Here is a 16163-nt window from a genome sequence, read left to right as displayed (position 1 = left end):
ACTGACATCAACTGTATCAAGTAAACCAATATCTGCTGCCTATATATTTCCTTACCTGTCACAAGCCATTTAGATTTAAACTCCAGCTACTTCATTCTAGGTGTTTACGTTATGAAACTATGTAATACTGGGTAGACTCAATAAAATAACCCCTTTTTGCACATAAACCAAAAGACTTGACTTTTAAAGACTTGTCACTTGGTTTCTAGTAAGCATAATATCTTATATTGTAGCCGAGGGAGCAAACACAGCAGCTGCCCTATTCATAGACACAGTTGTGCCTTGATATACACAGAGCAAGGATTTTAACCATTTCCAATCACTAATATCTTAGACTTTAAAATCTATTTCTTAGGGATTTGTGCTATATATAGAAATAATCATTACCCTTTGGGAAACAATGGCTCATTTACTGAAAATGAGTTTAACAAAGGAATTATTTGGTACTGAAAAATACAGAGCAGTGAATTGGGTGACACAAATCACAGCATCATCAGCTCATGTGACTATCAGGGTAATTTACTTAGGAAAAAAAAAACTACAGCAACTTAAATTTTAGCTTCAACAATGTAATATCCTCAATCACGTCCTCTGTCACAAAATTGTGAAACCAGAAATTAGGTTATTGTGAAAATGTCCCTTTACTCCCAAACTGAGATAAATATCACAAAAAAAGAAAAACTTTGCAGAATGGAATATTTCTATCCTGCGTGAAGCCTAGTTTTGACTGGTATATGTTTCAGCTACACATTTGGTTCACACTGAATTTTCTTTTAAGTATTAGGAGAATAAATAGCATTCCAAAAGTCACAAGCTTGAAAACCTCCAGTTCCTTCTCTAGTTGGGAGAGCTTACAAAACTTAATACATGGAGCAGCAAGCAAATTGATGCAGTGACCATAAATTTCTTAACACTGTAAGTCTAAATTTAATCAAAACCCAATCTCAGCAAACTCTGTAGAAATAGCCTCCAACTGGATAAAGCAAAAGTCACAAAATGTTAATCTAGAAGAATGGTTTATGGGTATATATCATTATACAATTCTTTCCAATTCCCCGAGGTTTAAAATTTTTCAAAAAATAAAAGAGGGGGACATGATAGTCTCAAGGCAAATATACAACATAATTACATCTATCATGAAAAGATCGAGTTGTTTTCCACCAAAAGGCTTGTGGCTCATGACATTAAACTTTTACCAGAAACCTTAGAGTCACTGGCACACAAAAAGCAACCAATGGAGTACTCTATTTTTTTTCAGAAGCACTGTTCTTGGTTTCATTCACAGAGTTTTTGTTTTTTATTTGTTTTGTTTTGCTTTTATAAGAACACTTCCTCCAGTTTCACTGGGCATTAAGGTGAACAGGTATTACTGGTAAAGCAGCAAAAGAGCAAAGGTTCTGGCTCAGCCTCTAACTAGCTGTGTGACCTTGAACAAATCTCTTAGCTTCCCTGGGTCTCAATTTTCCCATTTATAAAATGAGGCAGTTACTCTAGATGCATTCTAAAGTATCCTCCAACTGTCTAGTTCCTTTCAAGATAGAGCTCTAGGATTGTGAGAATGAAAAAATTAGTCCTACCCCGCCTCCCCCCCCCCCATAAGGCCAAAATCTTTGTAATGTTAGTGAAACAAACAGGATACAAAATTGTAAATACCCAATGCAATCATGATTCCAACTCATAATATTACAAACACAAGCATTCCAGGTAAATAATTGGGGGAAAAAATACACCAAATGCTGTCAGTGGCTATCTGAGTTGTAGGTTATTTTTCAAGTTTCCTATAATAAACATATTACTTTGATAATGGGGTGGGAAGAGGAAGTTAAAGAGAAAGGGGGGAAAAGAAAAGGAAAAACCTTCCTTTTATGGGCTAAAGAAAATTTTACATTTGGAAGGCATTCTACAACTTGAATGAATTTTTCAAAAACTGTTGGAGCTAATCAGAAAAAAAAAAAAATTTTCTGCAGTAGTCACACACCTAAGACCTATCAACAGCCCGACAAAAGCTGTTAGTTATTTGCCCTAAATTAATAAGCTTTCAGAAGGGGCTCTATTTTTTCACTCAAACTGGTAATAATAATAATAATGATAGTCAATATTTACATAGGGCCAAGCACAGTTCTATGACTACATATACCTTGATTCACTTAATCTATAGAACAACCCCTATGAAATACATATACTATTACTATCCCCATTTTACACACTATGACCAAGAGGCACTCAGAGGTTAAATAATTAGCCCACAGCTAGGAAGAGGGCAGAGTCAAGATTTAAATCCAGACTGTAATCATAGCACTGGCTCTTAACTACCAACCCATACAGTCCCTTTGTACTTAAATCCTGTCCTCCTCTGGTCATTCTTTAACTGCTTTTGTTCTCAAAGTTCTTCTGGACTACTTTTCTTTAAACCGAAAAGGAAGAATATGGAAGCACTGGGATAAAAAGACTGGCCAAACTTTTAATTTGCTAGCTTAAAATTATGATTCATTTCAAAAGCATTACTTCAAAGCTACAAGGAGTATAATTTAATCTCCATACATATCACTAGGTAAATAATACTGTCACATCTGAGGAATTAAAAAGCATTAATTGCTAAGATTAATATTGGAATTTGTTATTTGGAAATACCCTTTTAATACCAGGAAGGTGCTTTATTGATTGACATTACTTGTCCTCAGGAATCTTCTGGGAAAAGAGCCCCTAAAACTAACTGTTGTACCTTTCTAAAATTTCTAACATATTGAAATGTTATTTTAAAACACTTGTAATTAGTTATTTTGATTTTTAAGAGAATAGACATCAATATTTTGAACACTGGCTTTGATACACACCCAGTTAACTTCACAAAAACCCAATTACTGTAACATGCAGAACCTGGGAAAAGGAAAACAGAAGAGGCCAACCAATTAAACATGGTTGAAGGTTCTCATCTAATTCTCTCAGGCGATTCAAACCCAAACCAAGTATACATGTGTCCCTTTTTCTGCACAGTATCCACATTACTTGCCAATTTTTATGGCTTCTGGATTACTCTGAATAAAGCTCAATTTTCCCCACATCTGTATTATTAAATTTTTAGCCCTGTCAAGGTAAATACAGAAATCAATAGTTTCCTATTTTACACAACTAAAATGAGAGGGAAGTGGAGAAGAAAGGGGGGAAAAAAAAACTTTGCACCAGGCTGCCTGTTAACTTAGATGTGCAATGAGATAATCACCCGATAATTGCACCCTTTGGGTACTTCTGTACTGGTAAGATAATAAGGTGAAATAAAGTCACCTGGTTTACTTCAATTTACTTACACAATTTGCAAATCTACAGCTCTCTGCCATGGTACATTAAGAAAATTAGCATGTAAGAAAAATCACCTGCTTATGTAAATTGGAGGATGGTTTTTATCCATGCAGACAGAAAAAAAAAATAGCTGCAATCTGGGTCAAATGACTAATTTTATCTATTTGTTCAAATGTCTCTCTTCACCTTTTCTCTGTAGCTCAGAGCAGGAATTTTAGGTCAAGGAAAGGATAAACAAAAAGTTTCTGTGTTGTCCATTCCCCTGTTAGGTGTCTGCTGCCTGACACTACTGAGCCTTATACTATTTAAATTGAAAACAAGACTTGAGAACTTTATCTAGATAACAAAACCACAACACTGAGAGAGGAAAGAAATCAATGGGGGATATCTGATCTAACCGGGAAGGAAAGCAAACATGGCAAGGATCAGGTACCAATTTTACCTTTCTGCTACCTTAAGCAAACAAGGGTTCAGAAAAGAAAAGGAAAATACTCCAAATAATTCACGGCAGTTAGGACAACTTCTCTATGGAGAACATTATTCCACTTTGTTCTATGAACGCACCTGGTCCAGATCTTCTGAGTCTGATATAAGTTAGATGAATGCATTCTTGGTAACTAATGACTGCCTTCCCAGCATCCATTGCTGGAATTCATCACTCCCATTTATAACTGACTCCATCTCCAGGTCCAGAGTGGACCTGATTGCTCCAAAAGTAATCCTATCTCTACAGACGACGATTGGTTCAGAAATCGGTATACAACAATAAAGGCCAAAGAGACTCTAAAACCGTGCTGGTCAATAAGGTAGCCAGTACACTTTGGTGTGTGTGGGGCGGGGGGGAGGTGGAGAAGAATGTAAAATATCTAATTAATAATTTTTATAGTAATAACATGTTGAAATTACAATACTTTGGATACATGGAATAAAAATATATTACTAAAACTAATTTCACCTGTTTCTTTTCACATTTTTTAATACGGTCACTAGAACGTTAAAATCACATATGTGGCTTGCATTATATATCTACTGGATAGTGCTGCTGGTTTGTTGAGGGCTCTGAAAATGCTCCCTTCCTATTGTGGCAGAGCTTTAGGAAGGCACGCTCCTGCTCTATCTCTGGGCATTGTAAATTGCCCTAGACGGCTAGGGCCTTAAAGCTGTGACACAGCTCATTTTGTGGGAGGTTAATCTGCAAACTAGTAAATTCCCTAGCCAAATTCAGAATTTAAAAAGAGATTCCTAAAAACAAAACACTGTAAACCAACTTGCTAATGTAAGCACTGACCCCCAAATCATTTTACCTGATTACTCACACACACACAAAAAGACAAAATATTTAATATTAGATGTTATTTAAAATTTTAAAAATCACTCCAAATATTTAGGAAAGCAAGAAAATCTAAAACACTAAAAGGTAAAGTATTACCAGAAAAACAATATCAAATTTACATTCAGGAAGGAATTGATTGCCCATTTGCAAATAGGTAGGCTCTTCATAACTAAATATGTACAATCCTTACTAATGTCAATGAAAGAAAATAAATCTCTTGAACAGCTGCACATTTAAAATCTGAAATTTTAAATTTGAAAACTCCATGAAAGTTACCACATGGGAATAGGGTTACATTTACCTCATTCTTCCTTTAAACAATTTTAGAAGCTATCCAACATCTGTACTCCTGAAAAAAGTTGTCATATGGTCACTAGCAGGTTGGACTTTCCCAAAAACAAAGCCATGATGCTTTATAAACATTGACACAATTGTATTCGAGAAACTTAGGAAACACAGGATTTTATAAATGAGGAACCAAAGAGCCAGAAAATTTAAATAACTTTATCAAGGTCATAGGGTTGTTGGCAGCAAGGCAGGACCAGAATCTTGTCTCCTAACAAGTTTAGTTGAGTACTCTGTTACCCTCTCATTAAAAAAAATTCTTCCCGAAGAAATGGCACCTTGAACATGATAAACATCAAGTTCTATGGTTTATTAAACTAGAAATAAAAACTTGGGATTTGGGAGAATTTTATTAATGATAAAACAAAGTGCTGCTAACATTTAAGACATTCTTTAGCATCAAATATATACATTTCATGTATACATGAGAGAGAAAAAAAAAGCACACACACATTCTCAAGTGTGTGTTCTACCTGCTAAATTCAATAGCCTTTTCTCCACCCTCATTTTCTTTGACTTTTTTATCTGCACCAAAGATCACTCCCATCTTCCTAACAATCTTCTGCCATGCACAAGCAGTCAATCACTATGAACACATTTTCCTATCTGACTGCCCTTTAGTTTTGCCTCCAATAATTTCTTCCACCTACAACTGAGAACATTCCCCAAGGCTCAGGCCTCAGCTATCTCCACTCTTTTATATACATAGATATAAATATCTGAACAAGTCTCTCTCTTAAAAACTTTCCACAGTTGCCATTCCCAGTGTTTCAACTTTATTTCATTACCCGCCCCAAAGGAGCCTTTTCAGACATTTTTCCCCCAGACTCCTCATGAAATTTTAATACTATAGATAAGCTATATATTTATATATGTGCTTTACTCATAAAAAGAGTAAGATTTTGCCCCTCTCCCAGTACCAGTGGGATCTCTTCAGCAGAACACTCCAATTTTAGGGTCTAGCTCTAGTTTGTCTCCCTCCACCCTATCACCTCCCACCTCCCCACTACACTTTATATTTCAGCAACTCCAGCCCTACGGTCTCCTGCATATGAGCCCAACTGTCTAGAATGCCCTTCATCATTAGCTGACTCTTATTCTTAAAACTCAGTGGAGGTATTCATGCCTTCCAGAGAAATCCCTCCTCTATGTTCCCATAATATGCAGGGAATATCTCTATTGCTGCATTGATGGCAATGAATTATAATCATCCATTTACAAGTCTCTCTCCCCCGCTAGATCATAATCTTCTTTAAATCCCTAACATCCAGCACAGGGCCTGGGAAATAGTCAATAACCAATAAATATTACTGTGAGAACAAGTGATAATACATCTTTATGTTTTTATTTAATGATTTCAAATTTAGTTTCAACTCTCCATCAAGACTCCCTGAAAGCAGGGATATATTATTTTGCACACTGTTTACTTAACTGTAAGCTCCTTCAGGGCAGTATCATGACTTAAACATCTCTGTATCCCAGTACAAGCACAGGACAGATAACAGCAGAAGCTTGACCATTTGCAAAATTGTTTGTAGAATTAAATATCCTCATTATTACCTACAATAGTTCTGGTCCACTGCAGCAGGTTGACAATAAAAAACACACTGACTAGTGAGTTCCAACAATGTCAAAACCTTCTGATAGTAGATATAATTCAATTAGTCAAACTAATTCAAAACACCGATATGAAACTAGGTTTAGATAAAGACTGCCAATCATAATCAATGACAGACATCACTGTACACACTCCCTCTACTCACACCATTGTCATTAACTGTTAAAGTGCAACTCAATATCGTTTCCTTAGTTTCCTTTTCATAATGCCAGAGTGCTAAAATTTTTTCTAATGTCTTCTGGCTAGGTACCTTAGAACTACCAACTAAGTCTATGATGATGTGTCACATGCTTATTGACAGTATCACAACTGTTGCCTCAGGCACTCTCTGTATTACCCCTAAGCAACAATTGGATCAAACTGACAAACTGTGTTAGTTAGGAAATCGTTGTTGATCTGCATTAGATGACCCAATCAACAAATAATTCACTGGACTACTGTGGATGCACAAATCAAAAGTAAAACCCAGGGGCAACTGGGTGGCTCAGTAGGTTGGGCATCGGACTCTTGATTTTAGCTCAGGTCATAATCTCATGATTGGTGGGATGAAGCCCTGTGTCGGGCTCTGCCATGACACCGTGGAGCCTGACTTCAGATTCTCTTTCTCTCTCTCTCTCTCAAAATAAACAAATAAACTTTTTTTTTTTTTTTAAGTAAAACCCCAAAACAACTTTATAATGAAAGAGCTTCTACCCAGTGACTTCTTTCCATTTGGTTGGATGACAAATGGAAAAGTTTCTTTGGCTTTGACAATTTCCATCAAAGAAATCAGATCGGCATAATAAAGAAACATACATTATGTAAACAATGGATTCTTGAACTGGTAGGACATCAGCAAATCTAATAAAAACCGCCAAGAATAGTCACTCAATTCTACAATACAGAAATCAGGGAAAACTCTCACACTCCAAGATGTGAAGATAATGAAATATTCCAGAACTCCATTAGAGGACAGCCTTTTATATCATGGAACATTTCTACAATTGTCCATGCTTTGAGGGTAAAGCTCCAGGAACCCCAGAACTTACATTCAAACATATATTCAGTTAATACATTTTGCAAATATTCTTCTTCTAGCAAGCATATGAAGAGTAACTTTATCTGCCCCCATTTCTTTTCCAGGACATGCACCAGTGGTACTGAGTGATGGCTAAAAAAGTTGCATGTGAGTTTGAGGGATATTGCCGTTTTAGCTAGTTTGAAAAGGCAATTCTTTCTGAAATGTTTTTTTCTTAATAAAATATCTTTATCTTCTTTCCTTCTAAGCTAATAATCAATGGTGTAACATAAAATTTCTGCCCAAGAATAAAACGAGTTTCTTTTGTTGTGTTGTGAATAAAACAAATGAGTTCTTTTGTTGTGTTGTCGTTTTGTTTTATTTTTGGTTTTTGAATATAATTTGGAAAAATCTTGTCAGGAGTCTAACCACAAAATGACTTCCAATGTTACAATGCCATGGAGTTTGTATCACCAAGAAACCAGTTCAGTATCATTAGACTGTATTACTTTTATTCTCTCTCTTTGCTTTCTCTACTTTATGACCATGAACCTGCAGTTTCTAAAAGTAAGTTCGTTTGTAGTTAAAATTAACAGTATAGATTTCCACATTTCTAGTTTCACACGGATGCTTTGTTATGTCTAGAAGAGCAACCGTTTCCTTTTTATGGTGCAGGCACTGCTTCTTCAAAGCTCTTTTCACAAAGCAGCGCCCCCCCCCCCCCACCCCAAAGAATCCAGCTGTGGCAGTTAATCCTGGCTGTTAGAAAAACTTCTCAATACTACAAATTCTTAACCTGTAAAACACAGTTAATAACAGAATACACTTCAGTATGCTCTTTCTGATGCACATAACTCCAGGATTTCCCCCAAACATATCCCAAAGCATTCCCCATTTTTCTAAATTCAAGTTGGCTGTTTGAGGAGTAAAAAAGTACCACGGAAAACATCAGAAAAAAATGGTACCTCTAATTTTCACAAGATGAGCAAGCTAGACAGTATCTGCCATGCATGAGGATTTACGCTGAATAATTTTTCATTAAATCGCACATATTTCCCCCACCTCACTAGGATCTTCTTTAGCAATTCACACTCTTTCATCCAAACACAAGTAAAATGAGCTTCCACTAAAGCTGAACTTTGACGATAAGGATGTCCTTCATTTGTTACATTCTGAGAAGAAAAAATTAATTTCCTTCCCACAATGTAAATCCAGAATACTTTCTAAAACAGTGCAGATGAACTGACTAGAACACCTACCAAGTCCACACAAACATGTATTTTATATATATTTTAATGTGTGTGTTTTAAATTATTAATAGCACATATATAGCATATAGCACAACTAAGGGGACACTTTATGGTATCTGAAGTCATGCCTCCAAAAATAGTCTGCACGTTGTGATTTCACTTGATAAACCTGGCCATATACGAAGCCACTTCTGCATACATTAACACAACAGTTTTTTCTACCAACAATAACTACCATAAAAACAGCCTTCATTGAGTGCTTACTGTATGTTAGACAGTGCAATCATTGGTTTACAAAGATTACCACATTTTTACCGATCCTCCTTGGAGAGGTGCTATTATTATCCTCATTTTATAATGAGGAATAGAGAGGTTAAACAATTTAAGATGACACAGCTAGTAAGTAACTAAGTATCACTACAGTGATGCTTAAGTTTTGAAAGACTTACATAAAAGTAACCCGCTGAAAGAATTAGAATAATAAAATTCAAATTTCTCCAACTTTACTTGGAGTACAAAGGCAACAGACCAAATGAATCCCAAGATATTTGATCTTTCAATTAATCACATAAGTTAAAAACCAAAACACTACTAATATTCTACGTAGAAGCTTTTCCCAGACTCATTATCAAGGTGGCACTATGTGCCATTAATTCAATCAATATTTCTGGTTGTCAATGTCAAACTGCCTGGGTTTAGCAGTCTTCAAACTTCCCTCACGTGGTCAACTTCCTCCAACTCTCAAAAACACGCACTTCATAAGCCCCTGAAGCTTTATGCTGTAATACTTTGTCCCAAGGTTGTCACAATTTTAAGCACTGCATATTCACTTTCCTCTGGCAAATGTGAACTACCAACAAATAGATATTAACATTATCCTCACCAAATGACTGAGGTTTCTGTTTGTGGGTTATTTTGTGTTTCAGTTTTGCATTATGAAAATGTCCAAATGGACATTTGGAGCCTTGACATGTGATAAAGAAGGTCAAATTATATATGATGCTTTGATGACCCATGAACAACATTCTATCATTAGAATGAATGTATCTCAGGCTACCCCATGACCATATTACCACGTAAACTGGAACCCTTACTTTGAGATAAAACACAGCAGACAGTCGTTAATGAAACCTTAATTGAACTGTCAAAGCACCATCTTTACCAGCAAGCAAATAGGTAATTCACTACTTTTACACAACTGTCCAGTACTGATAAGTTATTCCACTAGTTAAATTCAGCTCAGAGATAAATCAAGGCTGGTAGACTAAACTGTTCAGTTATAAATCTGACTGGTAAAATGCTACACCACTTCCACAAATATCTTGCTGTGTCTACATACAGGAGAAACAATATTGTTCAAAATTACATGCAATGTTTTCAGACATCAGTCAGTAATTTGGGGTGCACGTTCAGAAAAAGATATGAGAGCAGATACAGTGTCCTTTTGTGTGGGATGCCGGAAGAAAAATACTTGCAAAATGCGTTAAATACATTAGAGAGGCACCTGGGTGGCTCACAGTTAAGCGTCCGACTTTGGCTCAGGTCATGATCTCGCGGTTCGTGAGTTTGAGCCCCAAGTCGGGCTCGGTGATGACACCTCGGAGCCCAGAACCTGCTTCAGACTCTGGGTCTCCCTCTCTCTCTGCTCCTCCCTCTCAAAAATAAATAGACATTTAAAAAAATTTTTTTAAATATATTTGAATCTAAGTGAATCTTATGATGCCCAAGTAGTTATATGATGTTTTAATCAAATGATGTATCGCTGGGAAAATATTTTTATGTCCCATTTTAATCATTTTAGAAAACAGTTTCAGGTTCATTAGATATTTTTTGAATTAAAAAAAAATTCTGGTCTAGTTAGTTAAAAAGTAAAAAAATCTTACTAATATCTTTACCTTGGGTTTCAGAATACTAGTGAGACTCACTCTGGTCTGGTATTCAAATCTCCAGTTTTAACAACTTTACCCAGGTCATACACGTGGCAGTTATGTTCCAAATATAATAAGCAATTCAGACAACAGGTCATCGATATGTAAATATGAAAACAGAAAAGCATTTGCATACTAAAACACACACCTGGAACTCTTCCTTTTTTTCATTCTGAATTGTACTTCACTTGTAACAACTGATTGGAAACACTCAATGCAGCTAACCACACAAACTTGGTTAAAGAAAGAAGGACCTGACCGGGGAATCAAGTAATCAAGCAGCGAACATGCCACGGCCCTGTGCAAAGTGCCGCGGAGGAAAAGAAGTACCGTGGTAGGCACAGTCCGTATCCTCGAGGGGCTTACGAACGTAGTGAGACAAGGCAAACACAAAACACCCGGTATACAATAGAAGATGGTGTACAGAATGAGGTACTCTTCAAGTACGGGGAGCCAACTCTGTCGGTGACAGAAGGCGTTCAATCAATGACAGAATCTAGAATGGACTCAAATCAAAAACATTCAGTTTTTCATACATATGTAACTCAGAATAGCCTCTACCAGAATGTTTGCTATGGAAGATGTTTCAGCATTCCCAGCTCCTCACCTTCCTCCCCTAAAAAAAAAAATCTTTTCCTTTAGCCCTGACTTGAAGTGAAAACTCTACACGTCACATCACCATGTGAGAGAAATGTAGAACCGTCTTTAGAGTATAGTCAAGAATGCTGCAATCCACTTCCCTTTCAGTATCTCTAGTTCTTAACACTGTATGTACAACGTTTAAATAAGAGAGAGCATCCAGGTCTAAGAAAATCCAAACAAAGTCCAGGAAATCAATGACAAAATTTAAAGCAAGGAACCACCTTGTCCCGGTCCACACACCCCGCCCCCCCCAGGTCCCACACCTCTGAAATCCTCAAGGGTTAGGCAAGGAATGGAAGTTCACAGTGCAATCCCTGGGGATAGGATACGGTGCAATCCGTGGGGACAGGATACGAAAGAGAAGGCAGGAGCAGACCGGTCCCTGAGCGGAGCGACTGAAGAGACACCATTACTGGCTACACTCTTTCCCACCAGGAATCGCATACACCTTGGAGAAGGGAGCACTGCAGCAGCAACCTCCTTGGAGAGCTAGCTGGGAAAACACTGGACCCTACTAGTTTAAAAAAAACAGATCACTTAGTAGCCTAGATTATAAAATGTGAACTATAAATAAAGATGACCAGATATAATGCAAACATGATTCTCACGTCAATTACAGCGTGAAAAACAATGACAAAAGGAGACATTTACCAGGCTAGTTCCAAAGAGTTCATTTTCCTGTAGCGATGGGGGCTTTTCTAGACATGAACAACTATCTATTTTTGAACGCACTGAAAACATCAATTCATCTGTCCACACCAGAATACTTAATCCTTGAGAAAAAAATTCTGTTTGTTCTAGTTCTGACAGCAACAGGGCCTACAACGATAAATTCATTTTATTACAAACTACTAATCTTCCTAAGAAGAGTAAATAGACAAAATGTTGCATCTAAGAAGCGCTTGGACTTTTTCAAACATCCTAGCACTAACAAAAGTAGAGCAGTTTCCTATGTTTGAAAAGTATACTTCCTACTACGGCAACCAACCAAGGGATAACAGCAACTTAAGAGGCACTAAATGACACTAAATGACACTAAAACATTACACTGAATGTGGGCCACGGCATAGCTACAGTCTACTGACCTCATTTGTGGTACTCATGTGTGATGCTATATTTAATGCATTCTTATCAAAAAAGCTAAAGCTACATACTTCCCAACTGCAGCTTTAGGGTTTAAAATAAACCACTCAAGCAAGGGCTTAACTGGTTCAAGTATGAACTCTATCTTCCTTCTGGGGATCAAGATTACAAATCGAAGAATGAAAAGACAAAAAGGGACATCAAAGTAGTTATGCAAAGTCTAACCCAATGACGAGACTAAGATTAAGGAATCAAAGGTGGGGTCATTGGCGACATCCGCTGCAATCAAGCAACCGATTCAGACTAAATCAGACCTAAGAGATGACCAAGGTCTGTCGGGATACACGCTTCACACATTCATCTATTGATCCTACATCCGGTGGCTCGCTTAGGTTCTAAACAGAAAGTCTGGTAGACGGCAAACGTGTGTTACTCATCAGACGGCGTTCTACCAAAATGCGCCAGGACTCAAAAGCACAAACTCGGCCAGCCAACACGTTGGGCCTCTTCACCGGTGGCGGTGGCTTCCTACAGTTGAGTCGCTCCGCGGTGGTCACCATGGTGGAAGCCATGGCGGATGGCTCGCCCAACCTCAACGTGAGAAGAAACCGCGAGAAGTCGTGTTTTTCTGTGGATACTCACCAGACAACACCAAAGGCTCCATATCCAATAGGTCTATCCGGCTCAATATCCAGCTGCTGTTGTGGATGATGCGAGTGTTGATGGTGGTGCGCCTTAACTGTGGCAGCTGCGGCAGCCTGTACCTGAGCTGGGGCTGCTGCAGCTGGTCCAGGAGCCTGACCCGGTGCCGGTGATGGGAAATATGGCTGTTGTTGCCCAGGGTTTAACATGGCTGCAGCTGCGGCCGCTGCTGCAGCCGCCGCAGCTGCCGAAGAGGTATGCTGCTGGACAGGGTGTACAGCAGCCGCCGACCCCGGATGAAGATGGTGTTGAGGGTGGTGGTGGTGGTGAAGGTGAGGAGGAGGGAGGTGTGGAAGGTGGTGGTGATGGTGGTGGTGGTGACCTGCTGCTGCTGCAGATGTGCCGCCATTGTAAGCCGCCATCATTTTTGCGTTGGCTCTTGCGCCACAAAGAGACATTCAAAAAAATGCCCTTTGATTGGAAAGCAAACTGGGTCAAGCTGTCATTTGGCCATTTAAAAATGAAGAACAACCACTCACTCCACCTCAAAAAACATGGAGTGGAAACTGGCTTTAGGTCTTCATCAGTCAATCCAAACAAGTTAGAGGATCTTGGTGTTTAGTTTCGGGGTGAGCGTGTGTGGAAGGGTGTGGATTGCCCAAAAAAGAAAAGAAAGGAAAAAAAGAAAAAGAAAAGAAAAAGGAAAAAGGGACCCCTTCCCCCCAGGTTTCCTGCCACAAGTGGGTACTAAAACTCCATCCTTAATTGGGGGGAGGTTCCAACTTTGAATGTGGGAATAAAGGCCAAACCTCCCGACCCCCTGAACTCCACGCACGAAAAGGATCAGGAAACACGCCACCCTTGGAATCTTGTAAGAGGGTTGACTCATCTACCCCTTCCATTCCCACATCCTTTTCTAAACACCTACCACCTCCTCAAAAATACAATTTTAAAAAATTCCAACCACCCCAAATTCAAAAGATGGGGGGAAATTTCCAGGGAAACCAGCTTTCCCCCCACCTCGAACTCTCAGGCCTTCCTACATCTCCCCCCACTCCTAGTCAGGCTGACCTGATTGGAGGGGGGTACTAAACTTTCCAAAAGAGAAAAGAGCCAGGGAAGGAGGCAGGAGGGATAGGGTGAGCAGAGCAGGCGACAGGGCAGGACGGAGAGGAGAAAGAGAACCGGGGCAAAGTGAAGGTAAGGAGGTGCAGGGAGGAATGAAAGAGAGGTGGGCAGCACTCGGACGCCCAGACAGAGGGAACCGCCCCGGGATGAGGTTAGGGTCCCGGGGCCAAAGAATAGGAGCCCCGGGAGGCGGGCGGGGTGCAGTCGGAAGCGGGCTGACTCCTGCCCCCGCCGCCGGCTGCTTCTGCTGAGGAGGGTTGGGGGGGAGAGCGGGTGGGTCCCCCCGCGCGACGGCCCCCGCAGGGCTCAAGGCTGCTCCGTCTCCCCCCCTCCCCCCCACCCGGCTTCCCGTCCCCGCGGCCGCTTTCTCCTCAGTCGCTGCCGGCCGCTTTCTCCTCAGCCGCCGCCTCCTCCTCAGCCGCCGGTGCCGCCGCGGCCGGACTCACCTCCCCTAGCAAAGCCGGATAGAGCGGAGCCAGCGGCGGACACGCGCAACCAGCCACCGAGGCCCCGCCCCCGCCTCACACTGACCGGCTGCCCTAGCCAATCCACGCCCACCTGTCTGCGTCTGCCTCCAATCCTGGGCCCGGAGCTTCAGACAGGCGCACTGTTCGGCCAGTGGCAACAAGGTGTGGGTCTCCTGGGGAAATCCCGCCCCCGATCAGGGATGGGCAGATAGAAAGACCAATCAAAAGGCAGAGTCTGGCCTGACCGACAAGACTAAAAGCGAATTAAAAACCAAAGATCTCCGTGACATTTTCTTTCGCCTCTCTCCTCTTTTCTTTTTCTTCTTTTATTTTTTTGGCAGGAGCAGGAAGCTGCGTGCTAATCCCGCCCGCAAAAGCTGGAAGAGAGGGTGGAATAAAAGAACCAATCATGAGCCGGGGACCAAGAACAGAACAACCAATCCTTGGCTTGAAGATGAAGTGGGAAGGGACCGGGGCCAGATAGACACTAGATTTGACAAATGGAAAAAACGATTGATCTCGGTCCCACCCTTCAGATCTCCTATAGGTCAGGATTGTGGAGAATTCACTGTCGTATCAGCGGCGACCTCTTTGGGGGCGGGGCCAAATAAAGGGGTGTGGTCTAAAGAAAGGGGGCGGGACTGAGATGAAGAAGGCGGAGTCCCAATCATAGATGGTCCTTTGATACGAGCCATAGCCTATCCCTTTTTAAGTCATCAAGTGTGGAGAAGAAATAGGGGGAGCAAAAAGGGATGTCGAACTAACGAAACTCAAGGTCCAAGGTTACTCAACAAGACAGTCACAGAAGAAACTCAGTAGACTGATAGTTCATAGCCTATGGCTGGTCCTCCATGGTTGATTCTGATCTTGGCAAAAAGAGGTGCTGTCTCCAGCGTTCACAACTCCACCCTCCATGGATAATAAGGCTCTCCTTAAATTAAATACAAATTAAATACAAGATATAAATTAAAGCAACAAGAATAATAAACTCAACAACAAAGATCATAATTTTCTCCTGTATTTTCTAAGTTTTAGAAAATTGAAATCTTACTAAAATAACCTTTTGCTATCACATAACCTCACTTATTTGAATTTACTTTTCTTTTAAAATATGAAATAATAAGCTTACAGAACGTTGCCCTTATGAAATCTTCACTCAGAACCCTGGAGATCATCTTTGATTTCTCTTTGCCTGCCCCACTCCTTCCCTTCTAATCAATCATCAAGTCTTAAACACTTTTCTTTTTTTAATGCTTATTTATTTTGAGAGAGAGAGAGAGAAACTGGGGAGGGGCATAGAGAGAGAGAGAGAGAGAATCCCAAGCAGGTCTGCACTGTCAGAGCCTGAACTTGGGGTTCAGTCCCACCAACTACGAGACGGTGACCTGAACTGAAATCAAGAGTCGAAGGCTTAATGGACTGAGCCACCCAAG

At 40.0% G+C, this 16163-nt stretch overlaps 2 protein-coding genes across 3 annotated transcripts in view; one reads left to right on the top strand and one right to left on the bottom strand.

Annotated features, from left to right (window-relative positions):
• Positions 1 to 14668, bottom strand: part of NLK (nemo like kinase) — a 166682-nt gene extending 152014 nt beyond the window's left edge. For both annotated transcript variants that reach the window (XM_040455307.1, XM_040455308.1), the window contains exon 1: positions 13136 to 14668. In XM_040455307.1, the coding sequence (XP_040311241.1) occupies positions 13136 to 13593 (458 nt within the window). In that variant the 5' untranslated portion in view covers positions 13594 to 14668. The remainder of the gene's footprint in view (positions 1 to 13135) is intronic.
• On the top strand, positions 14410 to 15330 carry LOC121017047 (chitin-binding lectin 1-like). The gene is made up of 3 exons (XM_040455092.1): positions 14410 to 14414; positions 14639 to 14892; positions 15072 to 15330. Exons 1-3 carry the CDS (start codon positions 14410 to 14412, stop codon positions 15212 to 15214), a joined length of 402 nt encoding a protein of 133 aa, XP_040311026.1. The 3' UTR covers positions 15215 to 15330.
• Positions 15331 to 16163: the final 833 nt, after the last annotated feature.

The sequence above is a fragment of the Herpailurus yagouaroundi genome, unplaced genomic scaffold (assembly GCF_014898765.1).
Source record: "Herpailurus yagouaroundi ecotype Mexico unplaced genomic scaffold, PumYag 215, whole genome shotgun sequence".
Lineage (NCBI taxonomy): Eukaryota > Metazoa > Chordata > Mammalia > Carnivora > Felidae > Herpailurus > Herpailurus yagouaroundi.
Note: the sequence above shows the minus strand (reverse complement) of the source record. Positions and strands in the feature narration are given on the sequence as shown.